General features: G+C 35.2%; 2 protein-coding genes across 4 annotated transcripts in view; both read left to right on the top strand.

Annotated features, from left to right (window-relative positions):
- The window catches only part of Ih (hyperpolarization activated cyclic nucleotide gated potassium channel Ih), a 482830-nt gene that overhangs the window by 81624 nt on the left and 376010 nt on the right, over window positions 1-25196 (top strand). The window lies entirely within an intron of this gene.
- Window positions 125-11393, top strand: LOC140444740 (uncharacterized). Of its 2 annotated transcripts, XM_072536503.1 has the most exons (4): window positions 125-295; window positions 651-896; window positions 6485-6622; window positions 11009-11393. In XM_072536503.1, the coding sequence occupies exons 1-4, from the start codon at window positions 238-240 to the stop codon at window positions 11353-11355; spliced, it is 789 nt and encodes a 262-aa protein (XP_072392604.1). In that variant the 5' UTR covers window positions 125-237; the 3' UTR covers window positions 11356-11393. The 2 variants fall into 2 exon arrangements, with proteins under 2 accessions (XP_072392604.1, XP_072392605.1); XM_072536504.1 differs by lacking the exon at window positions 6485-6622.

Here is a 25196-nt window from a genome sequence, read left to right as displayed (position 1 = left end):
ACCACCAAATTGAGATGGCGTATCACAATGATGTGGAAGCCGTAGAAACAAAAGAAGAAGAAGAAGAATTAACAAAACTGTCAATTTTTAGTATTATCAGTTTATAAGAAGAAGAAGAATAAACAACATTTGGTCAAAAGTCAGATAAAACGTCAATATTTTTTATTATAATTAAAAAATATTTATTTATAACAGCTAGTTCATACACAGCAAATTTTTTATCGCCTATTTTTAGTTATGTCTACAACTTCCGGCAATTCTGTAGCGACAGTAAAAAATGTAATCACTGTTAAAGGTTTGTGTTAATTATATTAAAATCCTTATAATCAATAAGATTCATAATTAAGATAATAATTAGATTTAAAAAGAAAAGTGCTGATCCTTCATCCCACTCGTAGTTACTTATTTCACTAATACTTTTGGGCCTTGTCCTTCCCTTTATCCGTATTCTATTTGTAATAGTATACTTCAAACTTTACCATTCATTTCATTCTCTCTTAATTATTTTTGTTTTATAATAATTTTAAAACGGTTTTCTAATATTTCTAACTTTTTTGGTCGACTCTCTTAATACCTCTTAACATTCATTAGTTTTGTGGCATTACTATATTGTCAAAAATTGTACACTTATAGTATAAATTTGTATTTAGGTTTAGACTTCAGTGTAATGCCGGATGCTACACGGCATCATTCGGTATTCTACCCCGAACCGAAAATATCAATTCCTACTGATATCCCCACTAGTACACGTTCTACAGAGGTTAATGATTTTGATACTTGTCCGATCAGCGGCTATGGTACTACCATAGTTAAAAATGAATATTATTCAAAACTGCAAAAGGAACACAAGTGTAATTTGTATGATGGCTATGAGGATTTTAGCAAGACATTTATAGGTAAACTTTAAAATTATTATGCTGTTAGTATAGTATAAGCACCATCACGAAATGTAGATCAAAAAATTGTTATTCTTAATTAATATAGTTAATACACATATCATCATCATCAATTAGCCTATATTTGTCCACTGCTGAACGTAGGCCTCTTGTAAAATTGTCCACCTATTTCTATCTTGAGCTTCTTGCATCCAGTTTGTGGTGATGCGCTTGATATCATCCGTCCATCTAGTCGGTGGTCGTCCTCTGCTTGGATATTCCTCTTGCCTTGGTCGCCATTCCAGAATCTTTCTGGTCCATCTATCATCCGTTAATCTGGCAACATGTCCGGCCCAAGCCCATTTAGCTATGGCTATTTTTTCAACTGCATCTGTAACTCCTGTTCTTCTTCTTATTTTTTTATCTAGGTTTGGTACTTTATCTCTGATGGTAATACCTAATATTGATCTTTCCATAGCGCGTTGTGTAACTCTTATTTTATCTATTGTTCTTTTTGTCAGAGTCCGAGTGTTTCTGCACCATATGTAAGAACCGGTAAAACGCACTGGTTAAAAACCTTTCTTTTTAAACAAACTGGGATAAAAGACTTGAAAATGTTATTCAATCTACCAAAGGCAGCCTTGTGAGACCTATCCTTCTTTGTATTTCAGTTGTCTGATTATCTCGGCGTAAGCGAATCTCATGCCCTAGATATTTGTAAGCTATTACTTGGTCGATGCTATGGCTCTCAATCAGAATTTTACCGCTGACTACAAGGTTGGTCATAAATTTTGTCTTTGAGGTGTTAATTTTAAGACCAATTGTTTTTGACACTTTATAGAGCGTGTGCTGCATTTTTGTAGCTTTATCAACTCTATCAGATATTAAAACGATGTCATCGGAAAATCTTAGGTGGTTCAGATCTTCCCCATTTATATTAATTCCCATGTTATCCTCTCGTTCCATTTGCTTGAACATATATTCAAGAACAGCTGTAAACAATTTATGGGAGATTGCACAATCGTGCCACGGTAGGCACGATTTGGACAGTCTGAAATACAGTGGTTTATGGTCTGTCTAGGTGATCCAAAATCTTACTGTGGACCCTCCGCACGGCCCCATTTGAATAGCGAGTAACCACATTTACCATGTCCCATACGTATGCGATTATGGCTCGCCCAGATGTGCCGGGGCAGATTTGATCTAATGAAGCCTTGAGGTGGATATCTGAATATATTCTTTGTTAGCATTTATCTTGTTGACCATAGCCAATGTATATCATAAATATCACCAATTTTTCGGGCAGTTCTGATTGCGGGATTTCTATATCTCAGTCACTGGTACTCTTTTGTGACGTATGGTATATCTTGATGGATTGGTAATTGTATATTGGCTGCAATTTTCTGGTATTCTCTCGCTAGTTGTACAGCGTAGATCTGGTGGAGCAATATTACTCACAAACGGGAGTCATCTCACTGATGTTTATTTAATTGTTCCAGTGATTATTCCCATGGTTTGATTAAGTTAGATATAAATTTGATGGTATGTGCATACCATTAAACCACTAGTAAGCCATACGGGTACACAATATTCTGCCACTGAAAAAACTAAGGCTATCGCGGAGATCCGAATTGTATTTGCAGAAGCGCCCCAAGTTGTTCCAGCATGTTTTGATATTATATTTTTTCTTGTTCTCAGTTTATCGGCTGCGTTTGTAAGATAAATTTTGGCTATTAGTGTTCTATCAAGTGTGACGCCTAGATATTTAGGGCTGTTGCTGTTATGTTTGACAGCTGTATCATTTGGAGTTACATTGGGTGTATCTGACGAAATTCGACTAGACAGGTGAAAAACACAGATTTCAGTTTTGCTTGTGTTAGGACGTAAGCGCCAGCTCTTAAAATAGGTACTTAGTGTAGTTAGATCATCGTTTAGTGCTCTTTCTCCTGATTCTTTACTTTTATCTTAAAAGCCAATGGCCTGGTCATATGCACAAGCGAATTTTCTTGATTTTGTTTCAGGTATGTCTAATGTATAAAGTTTAAATAATAATGAAGCTAGCACTGAGCCTTGAGTTAAGCCGTAGTACAGATTTCTAGCGTTACTCCGTTTGTACAAAAAAGGGTGAACATATGTGAAATTATTAACAGAAGTATGAGTATAAAAACGGTTCAATATATAACAAATCTGTGCAAATCTTAGCATATGCTGATGATATCAATATTGTTGGGAGAACGGAAAACGCAGCACGAGAGGCGTACGTAGCATTAAAGGAAGCGGCTACAAAAATGGGTTTAATAATAAACACCAACAAAACTAAATACATGAAAATAGGTACGCAACCACAAATACTACGGCCACTTGTTATAGAAAATGACGTCATCGAAGCAGTTAACGAATTTGTATACCTGGGAACGCTCGTCAATACTGAAAATGACACTACCGCAGAGATAAACCGCAGAATTTGCACGGCTAATAGATACTATTTTGGGCTTAATCTCCTTTTTAAATCTACAGTTATATCAAGAAATACAAAAGTAAAACTCTACAAAACAATAATACTCCCAGTCCTAACATATGGTTCAGAAACCTGGACTTTAACAAAAAGCAGTGAAAACATGTTAGGATGTTTCGAAAGAAAAATACTAAGGCGCATCTATGGAGCGGTAAATGAAAATGGTGTCTGGAGAAGACGATACAACTTCGAACTCTATAGGATATACCAGGAACCAGATATCGTAAAACATATAAAGATAGGACGTCTGAGGTGGGTAGGCCATGTAATGCGGATGGAGCAAACCGACCCAGCTAGAAAAACGCTCCTTGATAGACCTATTGGTCAAAGAAGAAGAGGAAGACCCAGAACAAGATTCCTAGATAACATAGACCAAGATATGAGAAATATGGAAATACGTGCTTGGCGGAGGAAGGCGATGGATAGGGACGACTGGAGAAAAATTCTTGGGGAGGCTAGGACCCACACAGGGTTGTAAAGCCAAAATGATGATGATGAGTATGAAAATTGTATGTAATAGGGCTAGTTCAAAATAATTAGGAGAGGTAGTAAAGGGTGATACAGATAATAGCCAAATCAAGTATATAAAAAGTCTTACCAATATTGCTGTTACACCCACTGGCGGTATTTATTGGCTTTCATTCGCGATATTCACACGCGGTTGTTTGTCATACGAGGGGAACTGTTTTTAGTGGTTTCTACATACATGTCTCGCGGTACCAAAACTAAGATCAACACAGAGATAGAGCACATTTTCTGCTGCTGTCTGCTGTCTATACGATTCAAAAGAGGATTCATGGTTTTTTTCGCGTAACTATCAGAGAAAAAGAGATAGTGCGTCTGTTGCTGGCGGTAGTCAACAGTCGAGAGTCTTTTTCGTTTGCTATTTTAAAACTGTCTGTATATCTAAAAGAATAGAGTTGAAGTGGGAGTAGAAATTATCAGTAAAGGTTTTAGTAGGGTAGTAATTTTAAAATTGAGGTAGAGAATGATAGGAATTAATACAGTGAAATATATCACATGGTTTTTTACATACGAAACATTTAACACCGTTCATCATTCATATATACCTGAAACAGTCTGTTAGTTAGTAACCTGTTTATTAGCTAGCAAGTTTTGAGGCAGGGTATAATTTTCATCAACTTATAAATAAGGCCCTCTCTAAAAACAGTTTCATAGGCAGTTTTTAGGTTTATAAATGTCATGGCAAATTTATCACGTATTTCAAAGCCAGCTTCGATAAATGTAGTTAAGGACAGCACTTGGTCACAGCAGCTTCGTCCTCTTCTAAAATTAGCTCGTCAAATTGGTAAAGCAGCCTCAATAGTGTTACATATTCTGTTAGATAAGAGTCGTTGCAGTAATTCATAACAACTGAGTAAGTAGTCTGGGATCCCGGACCCAGTTTCTCCCTTTATTACTAATAAGCTAATTTTTCGTGAGTAGTTTCAATTTGTCAAGACGCCTAACTTTTGCCCTTACAACAATTTGCATTTGTGGAGCTAACACTGGTAGCTGGGATGAAATATGTTGATTTGACAACTGGAGAAATTTACCAGATGTGCAAATTATCCTAGGTATACTATATAGAAAACATACAAATCGTAAGGTCAGATGATTAAAAGATATGGGATAAAACAGAAACTAATTAACATACGCATTTAGACAATACACATATTTAAAACATTTGTGGTTGGTGCACTACATTACATTATTAAGAGAGGAACTGACTTTAAAAAGATATTTGAACCATTTTTGGTCTGAATATTTATTTAGAGAGCCAAAAATAACAGTGTCAATATGAACTGAGATTACATATGACTGTTCTTCTTTTTGTAGAAGATTCTAGACATATTCATCATTCTATTTAGTGTTCTGGATATCGTGTACTTCGTATATCATTTGTTATATCCATTTTTATTCTACTAAAAACTAATGGAATTTACTAAAAACCATCTTTTATAATTAAAAAATAATTTAAATATCGTCTTTATACTGGATTAAGTCACAATTGATTAAAACGTCAAACAGTAGGTAAAAATGTTATTTTCATTACAATCAATTGTGGTTTAATCCCATATAAACAAATGTTTAACTAACATTTAAAAAAAAACTAATAAGCAATCGAACACAAATTTATTACAAGCCAATACTATAGCAACAACAATAAGTTAAAGACAGCTCGCAAAAACTGTTCGCATGTTTTAAATAACATTTTTGCCGATTGACCATTTACTTGCTATTAATTCCCAATACCAGGTCATTTAAGTTTTACCCATCTACAAAAATTGTAATATCATGTCTGATTTTGATGGTAATACGATCTTCACAGCTGTCGTCGCCGCAGCACATATCGTCGCTAACAATTTTTAGACAACAAGAATCATTTTTCAATAATATGTGAGGATCTAAGAAATTAATTTTGGTAAAAGTTTTAATCGGTGACAAGTATAAATACTAATAAGATCTTCACAGATGTCCCTGTAGCAGTACATGTTTCCTTGTCGATAACAGTTTTTAAATAACAATGAATCATTTTCCAATTATAAATGTGAATTTAAGAAATTAAATCTGGTCAAAGCTTTAGTCGTAGAAAGTAACGTACTTATATTCCCTTGATAGAAAGGCAAGACTTGGGTTTTATGAAATTCACAGAACGGCCATGGTACATACATACAGATTACGATAGAATTAATTTCTAATAAAATAATTCAATACTAAAAAAAATATTAAAATATCCTGAAATTGTGGAATTTTCCAACAGCTGACAGTTTTAAAATCAGTTCCTACCAATGAATAACCCTCTCCAATAAATTGTTGGATGATATGCTAAATTATTATGTCTTTTCAGATCTCGCTTTTATAAAAGTTTACTAAACTTAAACATTTCTTTGCATGTGGAAATTAGTTAATAATGCTTATACATAACAAAGATGGTATAAGGTGAAGGTAATAATATTTGCTGTATAGTCTTTGATAATGTTTTTAGTGCTGCAAAGAAAACTCCTGGAAGAACAATTTCAGATTTTGCCATATAAACCCCGAAAACGAAATATTTTTTTGTTCTTATCTGTAAATTTTATCATTTTTTTAGACGATATACTCGATTCAGCTGCAGAACATATTCGGTTAACTCAAAATAGAGATGTAATATTCGGTCCAAAAAAATTTTCGGTATCCCAAAAACCTTTTGTCTGGCCTACAATTAAAGAATTCAGCGAGGTTAGGACAGGTTTGTAGAAATAATGTGATTTATGAGTATTAATATTATAGGTATTATTTTTTTTGCTATTCTGAGATATATACTCAGTGACTTTAGAAGTGTTACATCTAGAAGGAATAATTTCTTGAACTTAATTTTTTGGCAACAGAATGACTATAAAATTTAAAACATGCTATGATAACAATACCAATGTTTTATCTTTTCTACTTTTTGTAAAAATAAAGTTTTATCTTTAAATTTTTTTTGTGAAGAGACCGATTTGTGAAAACCGGTTCGTATAGAAATTTTTAGTTATTATTCCTCAGTCTATTTGTATTCTTCTTCTTCATGTGCCTTGTCCGTTCCGAACATTGGCAATCAACATGGCTATTCTGACTTTGTTTACGGCAGATCTGAATAGTTCAGCAGATGACAATCCGAACCATTGCCGCAAGTTTTGGAGCAACGAGTGTCTTCTCCTCCCTGGACCCCTTCTGCTGTCTATTTTCCCTTGAACGATCAGCTGTAGTACTCTATATTTATTATGTCTCATAACGTGACCCAAGTATTCCAACTTTCTTTTCTTTATACTTATTCCTACCTCTCTCTCTCTCTTTACCTATCCGGCGTAGTACCTCTTCGTTGGTCACGTGCTCAGTCCAGGATATACGTAATATACGTCGGTAAGCCCACATTTCGAAGGCCTCTACTTTTTTCATCAATGTTGCGGTCATTTTCCACGCCTCCATTCCATATAACAAAACCGGGAATACATAACATTTCAGAAGTCGAATTTTGAGAGGTAGGGTGAGGCTTTTAGAGGTGAAAATTTGCTTCATGCTAGTGAACGATGCTCTTGTCTTTTCTACTCTTATACGTATTTCCTTCGCTTGATCCCAATTTGAGTTAACTGTTGTTCCCAAGTAGATGTACGAATCCACGTGTTCAATTCTTTCATTGTCTAATATCAGTTGCTGTGGTGGTTGTTGGGTTTTGCTTACTAACATCCATTTGGTTTTTGTGATATTTAGTCTGAGTCCGTATTGTGCACTTGTTTTTTGTATCCTACTTATTAGGCAACTCAGTTCCTCCATGCCACTTGCTAGAATCACAGTGTCATCAGCATACCTTATGTTATTAATTATTTCTCCATTTATCTTTATGCCTTCTGTGCTTTCCTCCAGCGCTGTCTTAAATACTTCTTCTGAGTATATATTAAAGAGAATAGGAGACAAGATACAGCCCTGTCGAACCCCTTTCTTGATCTCAATTTTATTGGTCAATGTAGATCCTACTTTCACTTTAGCTGTTTGACCCCAATAGAGACTCGCTATTGTTCGAATGTCTCTGTAGTCGACTCTGATCTTATGGAGAACTTCAGTTATCTTTTCGTGCTTTACGTTATCGAATGCTTTTGCGTAGTCTATAAAGCATATGTACACGTCTTTGTTCATATCTCTGCAGCGCTGGATGAGTACCTGTAGACTAAAAAGTCTATTTGTATTCAGTGTAAGAAAATGCCTCGAGTTCAAAGACACCAAAATACCTACTATTTTAGCGATTTTGACAGTGGTAGAATTATTGCGTAGAGAAATATGGGTTTGTCGTATCGCGAAATTGGCCATCGTGTTAATTGTACGGCAATTGCGGATATGCGTATCTGTCATGTGTGGACAAACGAAGGCAGAAGAACACGAAGAAGACCAACTGGTCAACCGAGGTATACCACAGAGCGTCAAGATAGCTTTAGATTACTAGCTCTACGAGACCGTTTTGCTACAACGCGTCAAATTACTGACCAATGGTTTAATGTAGTAGGCACACCTCTTAGTACGCGGGCACTATACCGTCGCATTCTAGCCCTTGGACTGGTTTCATTGCGCCCACGACTAGTGCTTCCTTTGACTGCAGACCACTGCCATAAACGTTTGAATTGGTGCAGAGAACAGCAGCATTGGATAGTAGAATGGGGTAATGTAACATTTAGCGATGAATTACAATTCTGTTTAGAAATGCATGATGGTCAAAGGTTGGTAAGACGCCGCTGTGGAGAGCGATGAGGTATTAGGTTTGCTGTTGAGAGGCATGTACACAGGACAGTTGGAATAATGGTTTGGAGGGCTATTGCCTATGGTAGCCGATCACTACTTGTGTTTATTCGAGGAAATCTGACAGCTACGCGTTATGTTAATGACATCTTACAAACCACTTTACTGCCTTATCTCGACAGCCGTCGAGACGTCCTTTTTCAGCAAGACAACGCACGTACCCATATTGCTCGTCAAACTATGGACTTTCTCCAAGAAGCTGGCGTTAATATTTTGCCGTGGCCGCCTCGTGCTCTGGATTTAAATCCTATCGAACATGTATGGGATATGATGGGAAGGAGACTGTCCACTTTGCACCATCCTCCACAGACTTTGGCACAGTTAATACTTAAAATTGAAGTTGCTTGGAACGAGATGCCACAATCAGACATCGATCATCTCATTTTGTCAATGCCTAGACGTATACAGGAGTGTATTCAGCCACGAACTCGCCAAAGACAATATTAATTTTTTTAATTACTTGTTAATAAAACTGTTTGACAGCGTTATCGTTTCATTCTTGAAGTTCAAGAAATTATTCCTTCTGGGTGTAAAACTTTAAGGGAAGATCGAAGGTAAGAGAGGAGCTGGCCGCAAACAATTATCCTGGTTAAGGAATATTAAAGAATGGACAGGAATACACAATACAGGCGAGCTGTGTCACGCCGCCAAGAACAGAATTATAGTAATGAGATAGTCGCCTACGCACTTTGGTGTATGGCATGTTAAGAAGTAGAAGTAAAACTTCCAATGCACTGAGTATATTTGCTGTAAAGACACTGCACATTTATGTCATTTCTCACCGACAATTTTAGATACTGTGAGCTGTATTAATATACATATAGTATTGTATTATTGGAACTTTACCTCTTTTTTTTTCAAATCTATGTTCCCCCTATTTTAAACCAATCTATATTAGTTCTAACCTTATATTTGCTTCATTTGTAGCATTCCTTCACGTCTTTCGTACGAGGGTCATTTGTAAAAAAAGGTTTTTTATGCTGTTAAAAAAGAATAAGGCGTTCTAGAAGAAATCTGGCAACACTACATTACGCATCAACTCTTCCTCTCTCACCCTATCACTAACGCATCGTTGCCTTGCTTAATGCCTGCCTAGTAGCGTTCGAAGTTGGAGCTTTAGATCGCAGTTACCGCCAAATGCGAAAGTCGTGCTGTGATAGGTTTTTTAAATGTAAAACGAATTTCACCTATTAACATTCATCGTCAGTTAATCAAAGGTTATAGGAAAAAGTGCATATCTGTTTAACATGTTCGCAAATGGTGTAGAGAATTCAGTGAAGGCCGAACAGAAATACACGATGAAGATTGGAGCGGAAGGCTTTTACTTTTAGACGAAATTGTCGAAAAAGTTAAACGAATATTATTTGAAGATTAGAGGTTTACCATTACCGACCTTGCTTTGCGCATTCTTAAGACTTTCCACACCACAATTAATCTACAGTGGTGTGAGGCTTCTTCTTGACAACGCTCGAATTACTCCTCACATTAAACTGAACAACTGCTAAGAGATTTTGGCTGGACTGTTTTATCCCACCCCCCTACAGCCCGGACCAAGTACCAAGTGATTACCATTAATTTCAAAAATTTAAGGAACAAGCGGGTGCCTTATGCTTCAGTACCGATAATGAAGCCAAGTAAGAGGTTACTCGATTACTTGATGAATTGGCGGTAGAACTCTATAACCTGGGGATAGAAAAGTTGACGCATCGTCGGCAAAACTGTTTGGATAGAAACGGCGATTATTTAGAATAGTATCGTAAGTTTTAAGTTTTAAAATGATGTATAATATTAAAAACAAAAATAAAGCTATCTATTTTTAAAATTCATGAGGACCTTATTTTAGGAATGACCAATCCCCTTTATTTTCCGGGTTTAATTACATCAAATTTAGGTACACTGAGTTTTCAACTTTCTCTCTAAAATATTCGTTAGGGATTCCGGAATCTAAGTTGCCTTTATTCCTAGATCTCTTTACTTTTACACTCTTCACTGCATTACTACGGCTTGGGATGAAGGACGATTCAGTTAAAGTGTCGATAGTGACGTGGTCCTTGACGTGGCGTTTTGGTGAGAGCTGGCGCGAAGAGTCTCGATAGAGACTCTTAATGCTGAAGGCAACCGAGTGTCGTCATCTTTTTGATACAATTCTGGTGTTTCTCGATTTCTATGGCTTCTTGAATAATTGTTATCATAATTATGTATTACAGCATAAAATTCTTACATGTATTTACTTTTCGGCACCAAGATATCGTGTGTCATATAAATATATTATTATCTTTACTAAATACTAATAATCTTTCGTTCAAAGGATTCAAGATTGTGGAATGGATCGATTCAACTGCAGAAGTTACAGAAAATTGGCTATATTCAATCATGATGGTATGTAAAAGTGCCAATCATATAAGCGACTTTTATAAATACGAAGCCATATTTTCCCTACCCACCAAATGTTACCCAATATCTCAAGCAACTGCAAGCGTTTTCTTTGATGTCGAGGTATCTAGAGTCATGTCCGAATTTTGTCCAGTCAACGTAACGTTTCAATTGGAATCTTTTTCCAGTAAACTGAGTCCTAAAACACACGTTATAACGGATGCTCTGCTCTTTAGGGTAATTGACGCGAAGATAAAAATATTTAAAAGCTATTATTTTTAAATATATTCTTGTAAATAACAAAAAATAAATAATTGCGATAATGGAATATGGTAGTTTTTATTAATATAAAACCTTAGATGTTTAGATTAGATAAAACTGATAAGTTTTATTTATCTGCTTTATTTTTGTAGATGACTAATCATCATCAATGGCTTTACAACTTTTTGTGAGTCTTTGCCTCGTTTGCTATTGCCTTTCATTTTTGTTGGTTCTGAGCAACTATTTCTATTTTTTCACTCCCATTTTCTCCACATCCTTTGACTGCATCTTTCCACCATTTTCTAGGCCGTAATACTTTTCTCCCGTTTAGATCTTCCGTCTGGTCTTCCCCAAAATACATTGTTTATAAGGCAATATACATTACTACGTATCACATGACCTGCCCATCTTTGTATATTGGCTTATATATTATACTAGATTTTCCTTTCCTACTTCGAAGAGCGAAGAGGGACGAAGATCTAGCAATTTATAAATAAATTTTTCGCATGCATATTCTAATGACACGTTACAATAATAGGATAGCGAATCTTTCTGTTTTAGTCTAGAATTTACGTAGAAAACATTTGTTGTTTTTGCTCCCATTCTAACTTGCACAAAGGAGTTACTTACACAAATTCGCATTACCATGTCTAGTTAACTCCATTTGGACGGTTAATTGAATCATAAATTTGTTTAAAATCGATAAAGATCTGATGTACGACTTGATGATACAATTCAACATTTGTCTAATAGTAAATATTTAGTGTTGATTTTCCATTCCTGATGCCACACTGGTCATCATTCTGGCTTTGCAACACTGCGTGGGCATTAGCCTCCTCAAAAATTTCTCTTTAGTCGACTCTGTTCATCGCCTTGTGTAACATAACTTGTCTGGTTGGGAAGTGCAGCATTACAAGAGAATTCCAGATGCAGGTATGTTTATTTGGCAAACCGACGCTCAGGTGTTTTAAAGAACATAACGGTAAGCTTTGGGACGTGGGTCTATATGAAATGGAGTACATTTAGATAAGTAAAAGTTAATATAGATTGCCAACATATTAGCAAAATAGACTTAAATCAAACAATGCAAAAAGCAAAATCAAAAATATAAATTTAGACAAATCTGGTTTTAAACAAATATTTCTAGAATTAGATGGAATACCTTTATAACTGGGTAAAGCTGAAGAGTTAATTTAAATAGCAAAAATTATCAAAAATGTTATGACTTTACCTCAGTTAATAGTATATCATAATATTCTTTTTCTTTTGGCATCATAACCCTGGATGGGTCTTTGCCTGTCTGGCTATGTCCTTCCATTCAGATCTCTCTTGTGCCCTTCTTCTCCATTGTCATTGTCTTCTCCATGTTCATTGTTTTCAGGTCGTGTTCCATGTCATCCAACCATCTTGTTCTGGGCCTTCCTTTTTTTTTTTTCGCCTTCCTATGGGCTTCCATCGTAACATTTTCTTTGTTGTTTTTGCACGTTTTGTCTCTGCACATGTCCGAACCATGACAGTCTTTGACTTTTCACAAATCTTACAATGTCATAACCTTCATTTAACTCATTAACCTCGTCGTTTCTCCTGATTCTCCATGTGCCATCTTCCTCTTGTATCGGGCCATATACTTTCCTCAGTATTTTTCTCTCGAATGTCCTGAGTTGGGCTTTATCTTTTTTCGTCATTACCCAAGTTTCACATCCATAGGTTACTACGGGTCTAATCAGTGTTCTGTAGATAGTCATTTTGGTTCTTTTGTCTAATAATTTCGATGTCATCAATCTTTTATTAGCATAGTATGTACGATTCCCGCTGGAAATACGTGCATTAATTTCGCTACTTACAGAGTTCTTCTGATTGATTTCTGTGCCGAGATATGTAAAGGCATCCACTCTTTCGATAGTATAGTTGTCTATTGTGATATTATTTTCATTGTCAGTTATTCTTTTGACTGTCATATACTTCGTTTTTGCTTCGTTTATTTTGAGACCTCTTTTTCTTGCTTCAGGATCAATTTGTTTGAACACTTCCATTAGTTGTGGCTTATTTCTACTAATGATGGCTACATCGTCTGCATATGCAGTAATTTGTACTGATTTGGTGTTTATATGGCCGGTTATATTGGTTTTTCTAATGACTGCCTCAAGAACTAGGTTGAATAGCATGGTTGATAGGGCATCTCCCTGTCTTACTCCCATGTTGATGTTAAACAGGGGAGTCAGTTCTCCATCTACTCTGACTGCGGCTTTTGAACCCTGCAACGTCATTTTTCATATATGATATATCATAATATATCATATTTAAAAAAACTTACTATCTAATAAAATATATTTACCAATCTAGCTGAACAAAAGGTATAATAATTATCCCTTGTACACAAAAAACAAAAGTTATTCTGAAATAAAAAAAAAATTGGGCGACATAACCTTTACTAAAAACGTAGCACTGCACTAAATACATATGAAACAAAAGTTAAATGAAAGCAGGTATATTTTCTTGGTTCACCATATACGAACCAACCTTTTGGGTTCGGACCTACAAATGAAAGAGACTTTCTCTGATGATAAAACCCATTTTCCTACGAGGATGGAAGGAAATTTTCCAAAGTGAACTTTTATTTATTCCACGCGTAGCCAGTGATGAGCGATGAGAGTAAATATGTGCGTAGATATCTGAATTATTGCTCTATATTAAGGTTTTCTATTTATTTAAGTTCATGATTAATTGTTTTTTTTTTCTTTTCTTCTCTTCTCTTTGTCCGGTAATTATCTACAGTTGTTCCAGTTTTTTGGGTAAGCATCTGTCTATAGGATTTATTTTTTCTTTTGTTGCATTCTTGGATTCATCCTCAAATCAATGATTTTTAGGGCCGCAACTTTCTATTCCTATTTTATCTTTTGCTGCTGCTTCAAGATCTCTCCTTTATTCTGCGCTCCAGTAGGAGTCTATCTCTTTCTGGCTTTCTTCATTTACAGCTAAACAGATTTAACAGCAACGGTGACGATTTGACACGACCAGACACGACAGATGTTGGTTGATGCGGTGTTGACTAATCGAATATTATTTTAGAGGCATTGAACTGTAATATTATTACTCCATAATTACTGTAATGAGTTTATAATTATATTTATTATCAGAGCACTAATATCAAAGTTAAAATGTAGGTAATTGATAAAATATGTTATTTGCTGAAGTTATTAGTCATAATCATTAAAATGAACTGAATGAATAGAAGTCTATTAAATTAGAAAGCTAAATTTGTTTCATATTGAGAATTGCGATATTTAGTTAAAATAAATTGTTTCCAATGGTTGTGGAAATAAGCTTATAAAAATAGATTCTCTTAGAACCTCTTAGTTTTTAATATGAAAATTCAACAAACAATAACTATTTCACGAATTACGAAGTTATCTGACAACGTAGCAAACGCACTAAAATTTATGTTCAATGTTAAGTATATGGATGTTTACGCTTCAGGTGCTTGCATACAACTGATTATTGGCTCCTCCCTTTATCGAGGAAGTGACCTTGAACGTTGCAGTTATATCATAATATATTATATTATAAGCTTTTTCATATTTCCTTGCTTTCTATCTATTTTTTTTCTTTGCTAATGTTTAAATTTCCAGCTCTCAATGTTGATATCACTAGGCAATGATCTAAGTCTATGTTTGCGTCTATATAACTTTTGTAGTTTATTACGTCTGTTCCATGTCTTAAATCTATTAAATCATATATTATCACTACTAATATTAGGTAGGCTATGCCTTCCTATAGTATAGTGGGTATAAAATCTCACTCTGGTCCAATTCTTGCATTCATGTCACCTAATACAATCTTATTGTCATTTCTGAGCCACACTGGTATTGACCAACTATGCCTTTTCTCGGCATATGGTAGTCATATTTTGAACAATAGTGAAGTAAAGTTGGTTATTAATTTTTATTAAAATTACTAAAAAACATTATTTTATTTCTGTCGCAAAACTTAAATGCAACAGAGTCATCCATAAATATCGTATAGATATATAAAAACGGTTATTTCCTTTTAAATTTTTATCCTTTTGTTACAGGGATAAATAGATAGCACAGCACATCGGTTTTACGGTTCAGCGATTTCACAATCTATTCATCGGTACTAGTCTAATGTGCTTTCATCGCAACAGCGGCATTTATAATGGTTTTATTCTCACATATACATCAATTTATTTATTTTTTATGAATAGACTATAATTTCTTTTATTTTTATATTTTTGCGGTTAATAATTTTCGCTAGTAGATACTGTTATCAATATAAGGTGGATACAACTGGATAAATAAATTAAATTCAAAATACTGATAGCTATAAATATCTCGGTGTAAACATTACAAACAATGGTCGGAATACAAAAGAAATAGCTACTAGAATTGGTCAAGGAAATTCAGCAATACGTCAACTGAATAGTATACTTTGGAATAACCACATCACCCGAAACACAAAAATTAGGATATACAAAAGTATCATAGAAAGCATTGCTACATATGGTTCAGAGCTTTGGGTAATAAATAAAAATGACGCATCCAAAATAAAAGCAATGGAAATGAATTATTGGAGAAGATGTTGCCAACTCACTAGAAGAGATAGAGTAAGGAATACTGAAATCAGAGAGCGTATGGGCATAGACATTGACGTCCTGGAAACTATAGAATGCAAAAGGCTGGAATGGTATGGCTATGTAGAAAGAATGAATGATCAACGATGCCCAAAGAGAATGTTACAGTGGATCCCCACCAACCGCAGGAAAAAGGGAAGACCAAGAAGATCGTGGAGACAAGAAGTAAAAGGTGCAATGGAAGATAGGGGTCTACAAGTAAATGACTGGAACGATCGCAAGCGTTGGAAGCTAGGTTGCGAGAAACGGCGGCAGCTGTAATAAACTCGTTATATATATATATATATATATATATATATATATATATATATATATATATATATATATATATATATATATATATATATATATATATATATATACAACTGGATACAATTACTCTTTGCACATCCATACCATCATTTGTTTTATACGAATATTTAAATCAAAAAAATCAAAAGTTTAAATAATTTTATCCCAAATGTGTGCCTCTTGTTAGCAATATACTGCTTTAATTTTAGAATTTTAGTCACCCTTAAAAAGTCACTAAAGTTTCATCAATGCACACGTTTTACAATATGGTGGCAACTAACCTGTTAATGGGTCATTTAACCCAGAATGAATCACATATAAAAAAAATACTACAATATAATAATAACGACTTTAGAAACTATTTTTAGAAACTTATTTCCTTGTTGAAAAGCTGAGTTAAAATGCTCCATGTACAAATTGTAGTGTTGCTTGTGATCATTCGCAGGTTCCGTCATATGATTAGGATGAAGAAGAAGAAAAGGCAATTATTTTCGAGCAAATGTTTGACGAAATCAAAAACGAAGAGCTTTGTGATGCGAGGTCTCGATCGGTGCCCAAGACGAACTAGCAACGCCTGGCCCATCAAGAACAGCAAAACGAAGGAGATTTGTGTGTTCGTCTGGGGTAGTGACTGATTCTGATTCTGATTCTGGTAGTGAGGTAGTGATTCTACGAGAATGGAGAACAGAGCCGCAGGTTGCCTGAATGAAACAATATGACGAAATAAAACTATCGGGAAAGAAATGAATAGCAGAATTTACAAAGAAAACATCAGACCAATAATGGCATACGCGGCAGAAACAAGATCTGACCCAGAGAGCACAAAAAAAATGTTAGAAACAGCAGAGATGAAAAAAATGTATGGTAAAACACTATGGGACAGAGCTAGAGGTAAGATATACGACGTAAATGCAAGGTGGGGAACATCAAGGAGGGGATAAGAAATAGAAGAGTGGAATGGAACGATCATATAAGCAGAATGACAACAAATATAGTAAAGACGACAAGAGACGGTTCCCCAATAAGAATACGATCAGTAGGAAGACCACGAAAACGATGGAACGACAACTTACTGAAGGCACATTGAAAAACGAACAATCATTTCTACATAATAAGAAGAAGAAAAGAAGAAGAACAATGTTTTCTAAAACATACGTAAAAATAAGCACTGAGCCTATAAGAAAAGTTAGGACTGTACCTGCCTTTAGCACATGATACCTATGAATTGGCCCTCGGCCCCATCTAGCAGGTATGTACACACTCAAAGTATATACTATTATAATATAAGTTATTCTACACTTTTTTGAGAAAATAAGGAACGTCTGGCGGCCCTGAGATCTTGGACTATGATTTTCTATTATTATATACGCTCTTTTCTAAAGTCTTAGTAAAGACGATATTTTTCAACGGTGATAAAGGTAAATAAAAAAACTGTAAAACACCTTGACCTACTTGGAATATTTGCGACTCAATTTCGCCCACTTTTACAAATGATTCTTGTTTCCAATGAAGCTTGGAATATCGGTAGGAAAATAATCACCAATAATTTATTCCGAACATAGTGAACAGCACTTTAAACATACCATTATGCGATAACAGTAACATTTTAAATTAACATTTTATAATTTTTTTGATATGTATTCCAGTCTTCCATTTGATTCTTATTATAAAAATCGTTACAGCATGTAAAAATTTGATCCCGATTTGGAATTACGATGAATAGCATTTAATTTTCCTTTTCACGTGAAATTCAATCCAGTGGGGAATAATAAAACGCGAATGTAGGTTCTGGAATTCCTGTGTATTATATAACTATGAATTTTGCTAAAATACGTGCTCCAAGTTAAAGCCGAGGTCACGTTTTAGGATATGAAAGGATGTTCAGATTTTAAAATATTTACACCATAGATATAATTTATCTCTGTTTATCATCTATCCATAATCTAATTTAAACATAAATACTTCTAAAGAAATATAGAACAAAGCGATCTGACCTGATTTCAACGTATAATTCTTTAAAAAACTAGGCTTTGTAGCCTAGTTTTTTAAAGCATGGAAAAACATGGAATAACTATGGATTGTTTACCTGCAATATTCTTAAATTAACATAATCTATAAAAATAGGTTTTGTATATTTTTCCTTGATTATTGAGACACAATCCATCGGTATGATACTGCTACCATAGATCGAGATCCGTTAAATGGACAGAATATCATTTAACTCGTATGTTCACGTTCACAATTTACATCCAATGTCATCGACCTGGGGTCACATTAGATTTTTTAATATTATAATATGTAAACCATATATTGATGTCACCATTTAATTTTTGTGCTAGCTACATGTACTAACAGAATGCACCGAGGATGATCTGATTCAGATTGAAAACGTTATGCATTTCTAATTTTTGGACGACACTTTTAACAAGTTTTAATAAAAAATTTTATACCAATACAGTAAACGTTAACCGAAATAATTGGGAGAGAGGCCGTTTCGGATAACAAGAATTTCGGTTAAAAATAACATTGTTTTTTATAATATTCTTGATCAAAGTATTGGTATTAAAAAATACTATTAGTTGATTTCGTAATGTTTTCTAATAAGTAAATCCAAAATAAAGTAATAAAATTAAGGAAAATGAACAAGTTTAACATGCTTTTTTAAAGAAATCTGCTATTTTTTTGCGTTTTCGTTTGACAACGATGTTTCTCTCTCCCTCCATTGTTAATTTGCAGAACGTCATGAGTTTGCTTCATTCGATTGTTCGACGAAACGTAAAGCAATCTGAAAAGAACAAAACTTTATGTAATGATAACAAAAATTAAGAATCTAGTCGTGTCCCTAACTAATTAGGCCTACTGTATAAAATTCTTTCCTCTAAAGCATTGAAAATCTCGTCGACGGTCTTGTGCTGCCTGTTGCCTCTTGGGTCGTCATCTTCGTCATCTGATATGCTCAGGTTGTCTTGATAAAGAACCATATCAATGATGTCCTGGCCCATGAATTCACGTTCTGAGTCATCAGCTGCTAACCAGTCACGTATCTCTTCTTAGTTAATTTCGTCATGTCCCGGCAAATTTTTAATAAAAGGTTTAATTTCTTCTGTCGTTTTCTTACCATTTTTTTTAAGGATCGTCAATCAAAATCTCATCAAAAAGTTTATTTCAGCATTTTTCCAAAGTGGAAGATTTGATCTTGGCCCACGACTCAGCTCAACAATAAAAATGTTTTATTGTTAAAGATTTGAGAATTTCGGGAACACTATTGGATTAATTCGTCTCCTGTAATACCGGATGTCTTAAGAATGCTTCTTTATAATGTCTCTATGACTCCCTGGTCTAACGGCTGGATTAAGCTTGTGACATTCGGTGGCAAAAATCTAACAATTGTCACCATTTTGTAGATTTTGAGGGTGATGGCGCATTGTCAACAAGAGAAGATTTTTTGATTTTAAAAAGGATTTTATACTTAAGACGAATTCATTTTCAAACCATTCTAAAAATAAAGTGGTCGACATCCATGAACTTTTTTGGCTTCTATACCTTAAAATGCCTTTTCGGAAATATCTTTTAGAGCTCTTGGTTTTTGTGATTTCCCAACACACATAGACATCAATTGATGAGTGAAATTAACGGAATTGTTTACATTTTGCGACAAACATTTACTTTTTATTGACGAAATTATTGAAACTGTCAGCCGTTTCGGTTAAACGATGTTTCGGTTAAAAAGGTTTCGATTAAGGGAGGTTTTACTGTATACAAATTTAAAGTTTTTACTCTGTATCAGTTTTTTAACTATGGTATAGAGCCAACTACTGGAATTTTCCCATTAGTTTTATTTTAATTCAATTGTTAGTATCAAAAATTATGTATGTTACTTTTTTTTAATTGCCGTATTGCCAGATTCCCGTAAGGGCCTAAGAAGGTATCCATTGAATTCTGACAGGCAACGGTAGGAACAATCTTTTTTGGGCATCTACGTCACGAAACAAGACACACTGGCATCTTTCGGCCGAGTAGGATACTAGGCCAGAAGATTCCAGGGTAGTGCCGGATTAACCGTGTTCCGGCTATAACCCTAACCACCGTTCCAGAGAGGTGGTCTTGCCACTCAATTAACAACTAAAATAAAAAACTAAAAATTTATAAATAACCATACCTATTACTGTAAATTAGAAAACGTTAGGCCATAAACTAATAAATAATATTAACCATAAATTTCAAATCCCTGGCTCAATTTCCTCCTCTATCCTCCTGCTTCTTTGTTTTCATCACCCCAGAAATCAGACAGTGTACTTCTCTCCATTCTTTCTCTCCTCTCAACATTATGTTTACAATGTTTATTTCATCCAGCCCGAAACCCATTCGCCTCTTGAAATCCCCCCTCCCATTTGCCCATCTCTGACAGTTAAAAATGTGGGCGGGAGCATCCAGTAGCCCACAAACAGTACAGTCTGCTGGGGTAGATTTACCTATTCTATTTGTGAAGGTGCCAAAACTACCATGTTCGGTCAGAAACTGCGTCAGAAAGTAGTCTAGTTTCCTGAACTTACATTCCCACCACTGCCTTAGATCGAGAATAAGCTCCTTCGTCTACCTTGCCTTTCCGCTATCATTCGCCCATTCTCTCTGCCACTCTACTATCGTTCTTTCTCTCTCATTTTCATCTATATTTACATTCATCCTCCTCGCATACACCCTCGTTCGCTCTTTACACAACAAAACTATCGGTATCACCGCTCCAATGACATATAAAGCCTCATTTGAAGCTGTCTTCTATGCGCTAGAGTCTCTGAGGAGCATTCGCCTTTGCGAAGTCTCCATCAGCTTAGCGTATTTCGCAGTGTTTAGTACGCTACACCACACGGGGGCAGCGTAGGTTACCACCGACTGGAAAACTCCATTTAACTCCTTTCTTTTGGGGCTACATGCACCTCCAATTTTTGGCATCAGCCGTATCAACGCCACCAGATATCGGTTCGCTTCTCTACCGTCTCGTGGATATGTACTCCGAACCTTAGTCCTTCCGACAACCAGTCTCCCAGATACTTAATCGATTTAACCGATGCAACCTCCACACCTTCCACTATAAAGCGAAGGGAGGATTTTTCCCGGCTTCCTTTGAGAACTAAAACCTCAGTTTTCTGAGGCACTAGCTGTAGATCGTTCTCTCTGATCCACCTACTAATGCGACGCAGAGCTGTGTTAGCCACATTAAACATGTTCGTTTTCTGCAAGAGCGCATCCCCTTGGCATTTGTAGCCTCAACATTCCGTCGTACAGGACATTCCAGAGGATGGGACCTAGTACTGAACCCTGCGAAACACCCTGCGACAAACTAATGCTGGTATCTTTTTCTCTTATGGACCTGTCACTAAAGTATCTATCAATTACATTGACCAGGTACTCAGTAACACCCAATTCTCTCAGCCTGGACATGATTTTTTCCCATGATGCAGTAAAAAAAAAAAAAAATTTGTTTGATTTACTAATGTTTGTATTTTGAGAACGATTTCCGAAGTGGAAATTGAAACGTCAATAAACGTATTTTAACCTTTAATTGTGGCCTATTCCCATCTAAATATAAATTAATTTAAAATGCCACAAGAAAATAGCTTCAGAACAATATTAATAAAGGCATTCTTGACGTCAAGCAGGATAAGAGCCACCCATCTCTTTTTATCCTTCGTAACTAAAGATATTACTTCTGTGACCGCATCTATGGTAGACCTTTTCGCCCTAAAACCATATTGGCGGTCGCTCAGCGCAGGCTTTTCTTCTAGCTCTCGCTCAAGTCGGCCTTTTACAAGCTGTTCGTACAATTTAGCTATCGAACTAAGAAGGCAAATTGGCCGAAATCGTACCTCTTCCTTTTCACCTCTACCTTTCGGGATAAGGACAACCTTAGCTTTTTTCAACATTGTTGGAAACTGCTGTTGTTAAAGCAGTTTGTTTAGCAATCTCAGGAAAACCTGCGGGTATCTTAGTGCGGCGAGTCTTACTATCTCCGGCATGACTCCATCTATGCCATTTGCCTTTCGGCTCTTCATCCATCCAACAGCCTCGCCGAGTTAAAACTCAGTAAAAGATTCTGCATCTACGAAACCAATAACCCTTTCACGCCTATCCTCCACCTGAGGAAAGAGTTCCCGTATTAAACGGAGTTTCTCATCCTCAGGCAGGGGGTAGGGTGTGTTTTTCCCCTTCAATTCGGTACAGACAATCTTGAAGCCCTGCTCCCAGATATCCCTTTCTAGATCCTGAAGCTGGTTACTCCACCTTTCTTTCTTAGATCTTCTTATCTCATTCCTGTATTCATTCTGCATCCGCTTTAATTCATTTATTCTCTCTTCCAAATATCTTGCTTGTACTCTTCTTAACCTCTTACACTCCCTTCTTACTCTCATGCAATTTGTCCTCAGATTTTCAAGCTGCTCGTTAAACCAGTAGGTTGTTTTCTTTCATACCTCGCATTTAATCTTACACAAGCCAACTCCTGTGCATCACTCAGACCCTCAATTAACTCACGCACATTCTCACATCCCGGACCAATCAACCCAAAAGCATCTCCAAAAATCTCCTCATTTAAACATCTCTTTAGATTGATATCCCCATTTTTACGTTTCTGTCTTTTTCTAGTTATTTCAAAACTCACATACTTGTGTAAGCTGATCGATTATGTACATATGTTACCTAGAGGCGGCATAACAATTTTTAGAAAGGCTAAGATAGGGCATGGCACAAAAAAGTTGGGAAACCCTGTTGAAGACAAAAAAGAACATTCTTAATATTCTCTAATATAAATAGATTATAAAAATTTAAGAAGTGTTGTCATGATAACTATTAGGCCATCCTTCTGTCTTTAAAATATCAACCTAATAAACTTAAATCTAATTGTACAAAAAATATCGCAACAATAGAAAATTCTTTTTTATGCTTTACTAGTTATTTACAAAGTTTCAATGCAGGTACTTATCTATAGAGAAGTTTTCTAATATATACCTGCATTTAAGACAGAAACTCTTGTATAAGTGTATATAAAGTTTGTCGTAAAATCTTGTAATAACTGAGAACTAATCCGCAACAAAACGGTAGGACGATATGAAACATGCTTTCGATATTTTACCCTACTAAATGGTATCTGTAAAAAAGTTTAAAAAGTTACGTATAACTCCTAAGAAGTTATATATGAACTTTATTTTTGCGAAGTTTGATATAAGTATAAAGTTAAATCATATATATACAGGTATGGAAAAAAAATATCTGATTATAGGGCATTAAGACAACGCAACGGACTGAGAAAAAATACTATATAGACTTGTATGTCCGAGAGTCTATCACGGACATGTAACCACATGTCTATGATAGACCAGTAAGCACCATGGATAGTCTTGTCTGTACATTGTTGCCGAAAGAAAGTTTATTTTTTAGATGGTCTGGGGAAATATTTCAACGATGGATTACAAGATTTAAAAGCCGGTTTATATCTTAGATTAAGTCAACAATTTCTTTAATCTAAATGTATAAAAAATAACAAAATAAATTATTAGCGGCCTAAATTAAAGCAATTTGTTTTAAAAAGTAACAATTCTATAATTTTAATTTAAACCATTTTCAGCCAACCACGTTTAGCCAAGCAGTATCCCAATCTATTGTTTAATTGTCTCTGGTTGTTCGACAACATTTCGGGTGTTAGGCTTTGGAAGGCCTGAATGATTTTTGACGTAATTAGTGTAAATTTCTGGTACGTTCATGCTTATGTCGGTAAATTTATTGCTTTACATAACACCATATGAAAAATTCCAAAGGTGTAAGATCAGAAGAGCGAGGTGGCATTTTTATGGTACCTTTTGTACTTATAACTCTATCTGGAAAAGAAATGTTTAAAAATCTAACACCTCCCGTGCATTGTGAGCTAAACAGCCGTCTTGCTGCCACCAAATTTCATCCATTTTAATGGGTAATGCTCAAACTGCTGGAATTATGTAGTTTCTCAGGAGATCTAGGTATTTACGACGACACAGTGCCCACAATGAAAAAGGGCCAATTAAGTTGTCACCTAAAATACCAGTCCAGACGTTGACTTTTTAAGGGTATTGTGTTTTATGAGAAAAACTTATGTGCCTATTTTCTGTAGAGTACCCTACGGTAACAGATGTATTGTGATGGCCAGTCAAAGAAAAAGAAGATTCATCTGTAAACAAAATTTCCTGTTTTTGCAATTTTTAGCAATTATACTTATTTTTTTTTAAAAATATTTTGTACAGTTCGAACCTAACCATATCCCTCTCAATTGCAATATAATGTATAATTGTCTTTTTTGCTATGTACTATGTCATAGCCTTTGCCTATGAAATAGTACTCATAAACAACAATACAGAGGAACTATTATACATGCTAATGGAGCTTAAACAAGAATCTGCAAAAATCGGTTTAAAAATGAATTTTAATCCCAATAGAATTAGATGAAAGTAAGATCAAATTTGTTGAAAAGTATGTATATATACCTGGTCACAAGATTAAACCAAGCAAACAGAATCAAACGGAAGAGGTAACTAGAAGAATCCAAATGACTTATGTAGTAGTAGAAAGAGTCAGTATTGTGCTAAAGTAAAAAGATATCAATAAATTTAAAGAAAAGGATATTCAACAGTTGTATTCTATCATCAAGTAAAAAAGGATAGATGCCTTTGAGATGTATATACACACGAATGTTGAGGATTCCATGGGTACAAAGAATTACTAGTGTTGAGGTACTTCGTCGCATGTGTAAACAAAAATAATTACTAAGAATAATCAAAGAGAGGAAAATGCAATACTTGGGTCATGTGTTGAGAGGCGAAAGATATGAACTACTTCAAGTTATACTGGAAGGAAAAGTACAGGGAAAAAGATCAGTAGGAGGACGCCAGAACTCGTG

This window comes from Diabrotica undecimpunctata, chromosome 6 (genome assembly GCF_040954645.1).
Source record: "Diabrotica undecimpunctata isolate CICGRU chromosome 6, icDiaUnde3, whole genome shotgun sequence".
Taxonomy (NCBI): Eukaryota; Metazoa; Arthropoda; class Insecta; order Coleoptera; family Chrysomelidae; genus Diabrotica; species Diabrotica undecimpunctata.
This window is presented reverse-complemented; position numbering and strand designations above follow the sequence as displayed.

What these genes read in the sequence shown, in the direction of transcription:
- LOC140444740 (XM_072536503.1), top strand. Translation starts at nt 238, where the DNA reads ATGTCTACAACTTCCGGCAATTCTGTAGCGACAGTAAAAAATGTAATC. An exon ending in AAATGTAATCACTGTTAAAG is followed by an intron (nt 296 to 650) that starts GTTTGTGTTAAT and finishes ATTTGTATTTAG; the next exon opens with GTTTAGACTTCAGTGTAATG. An exon ending in TTTTAGCAAGACATTTATAG is followed by an intron (nt 897 to 6,484) that starts GTAAACTTTAAA and finishes TCATTTTTTTAG; the next exon opens with ACGATATACTCGATTCAGCT.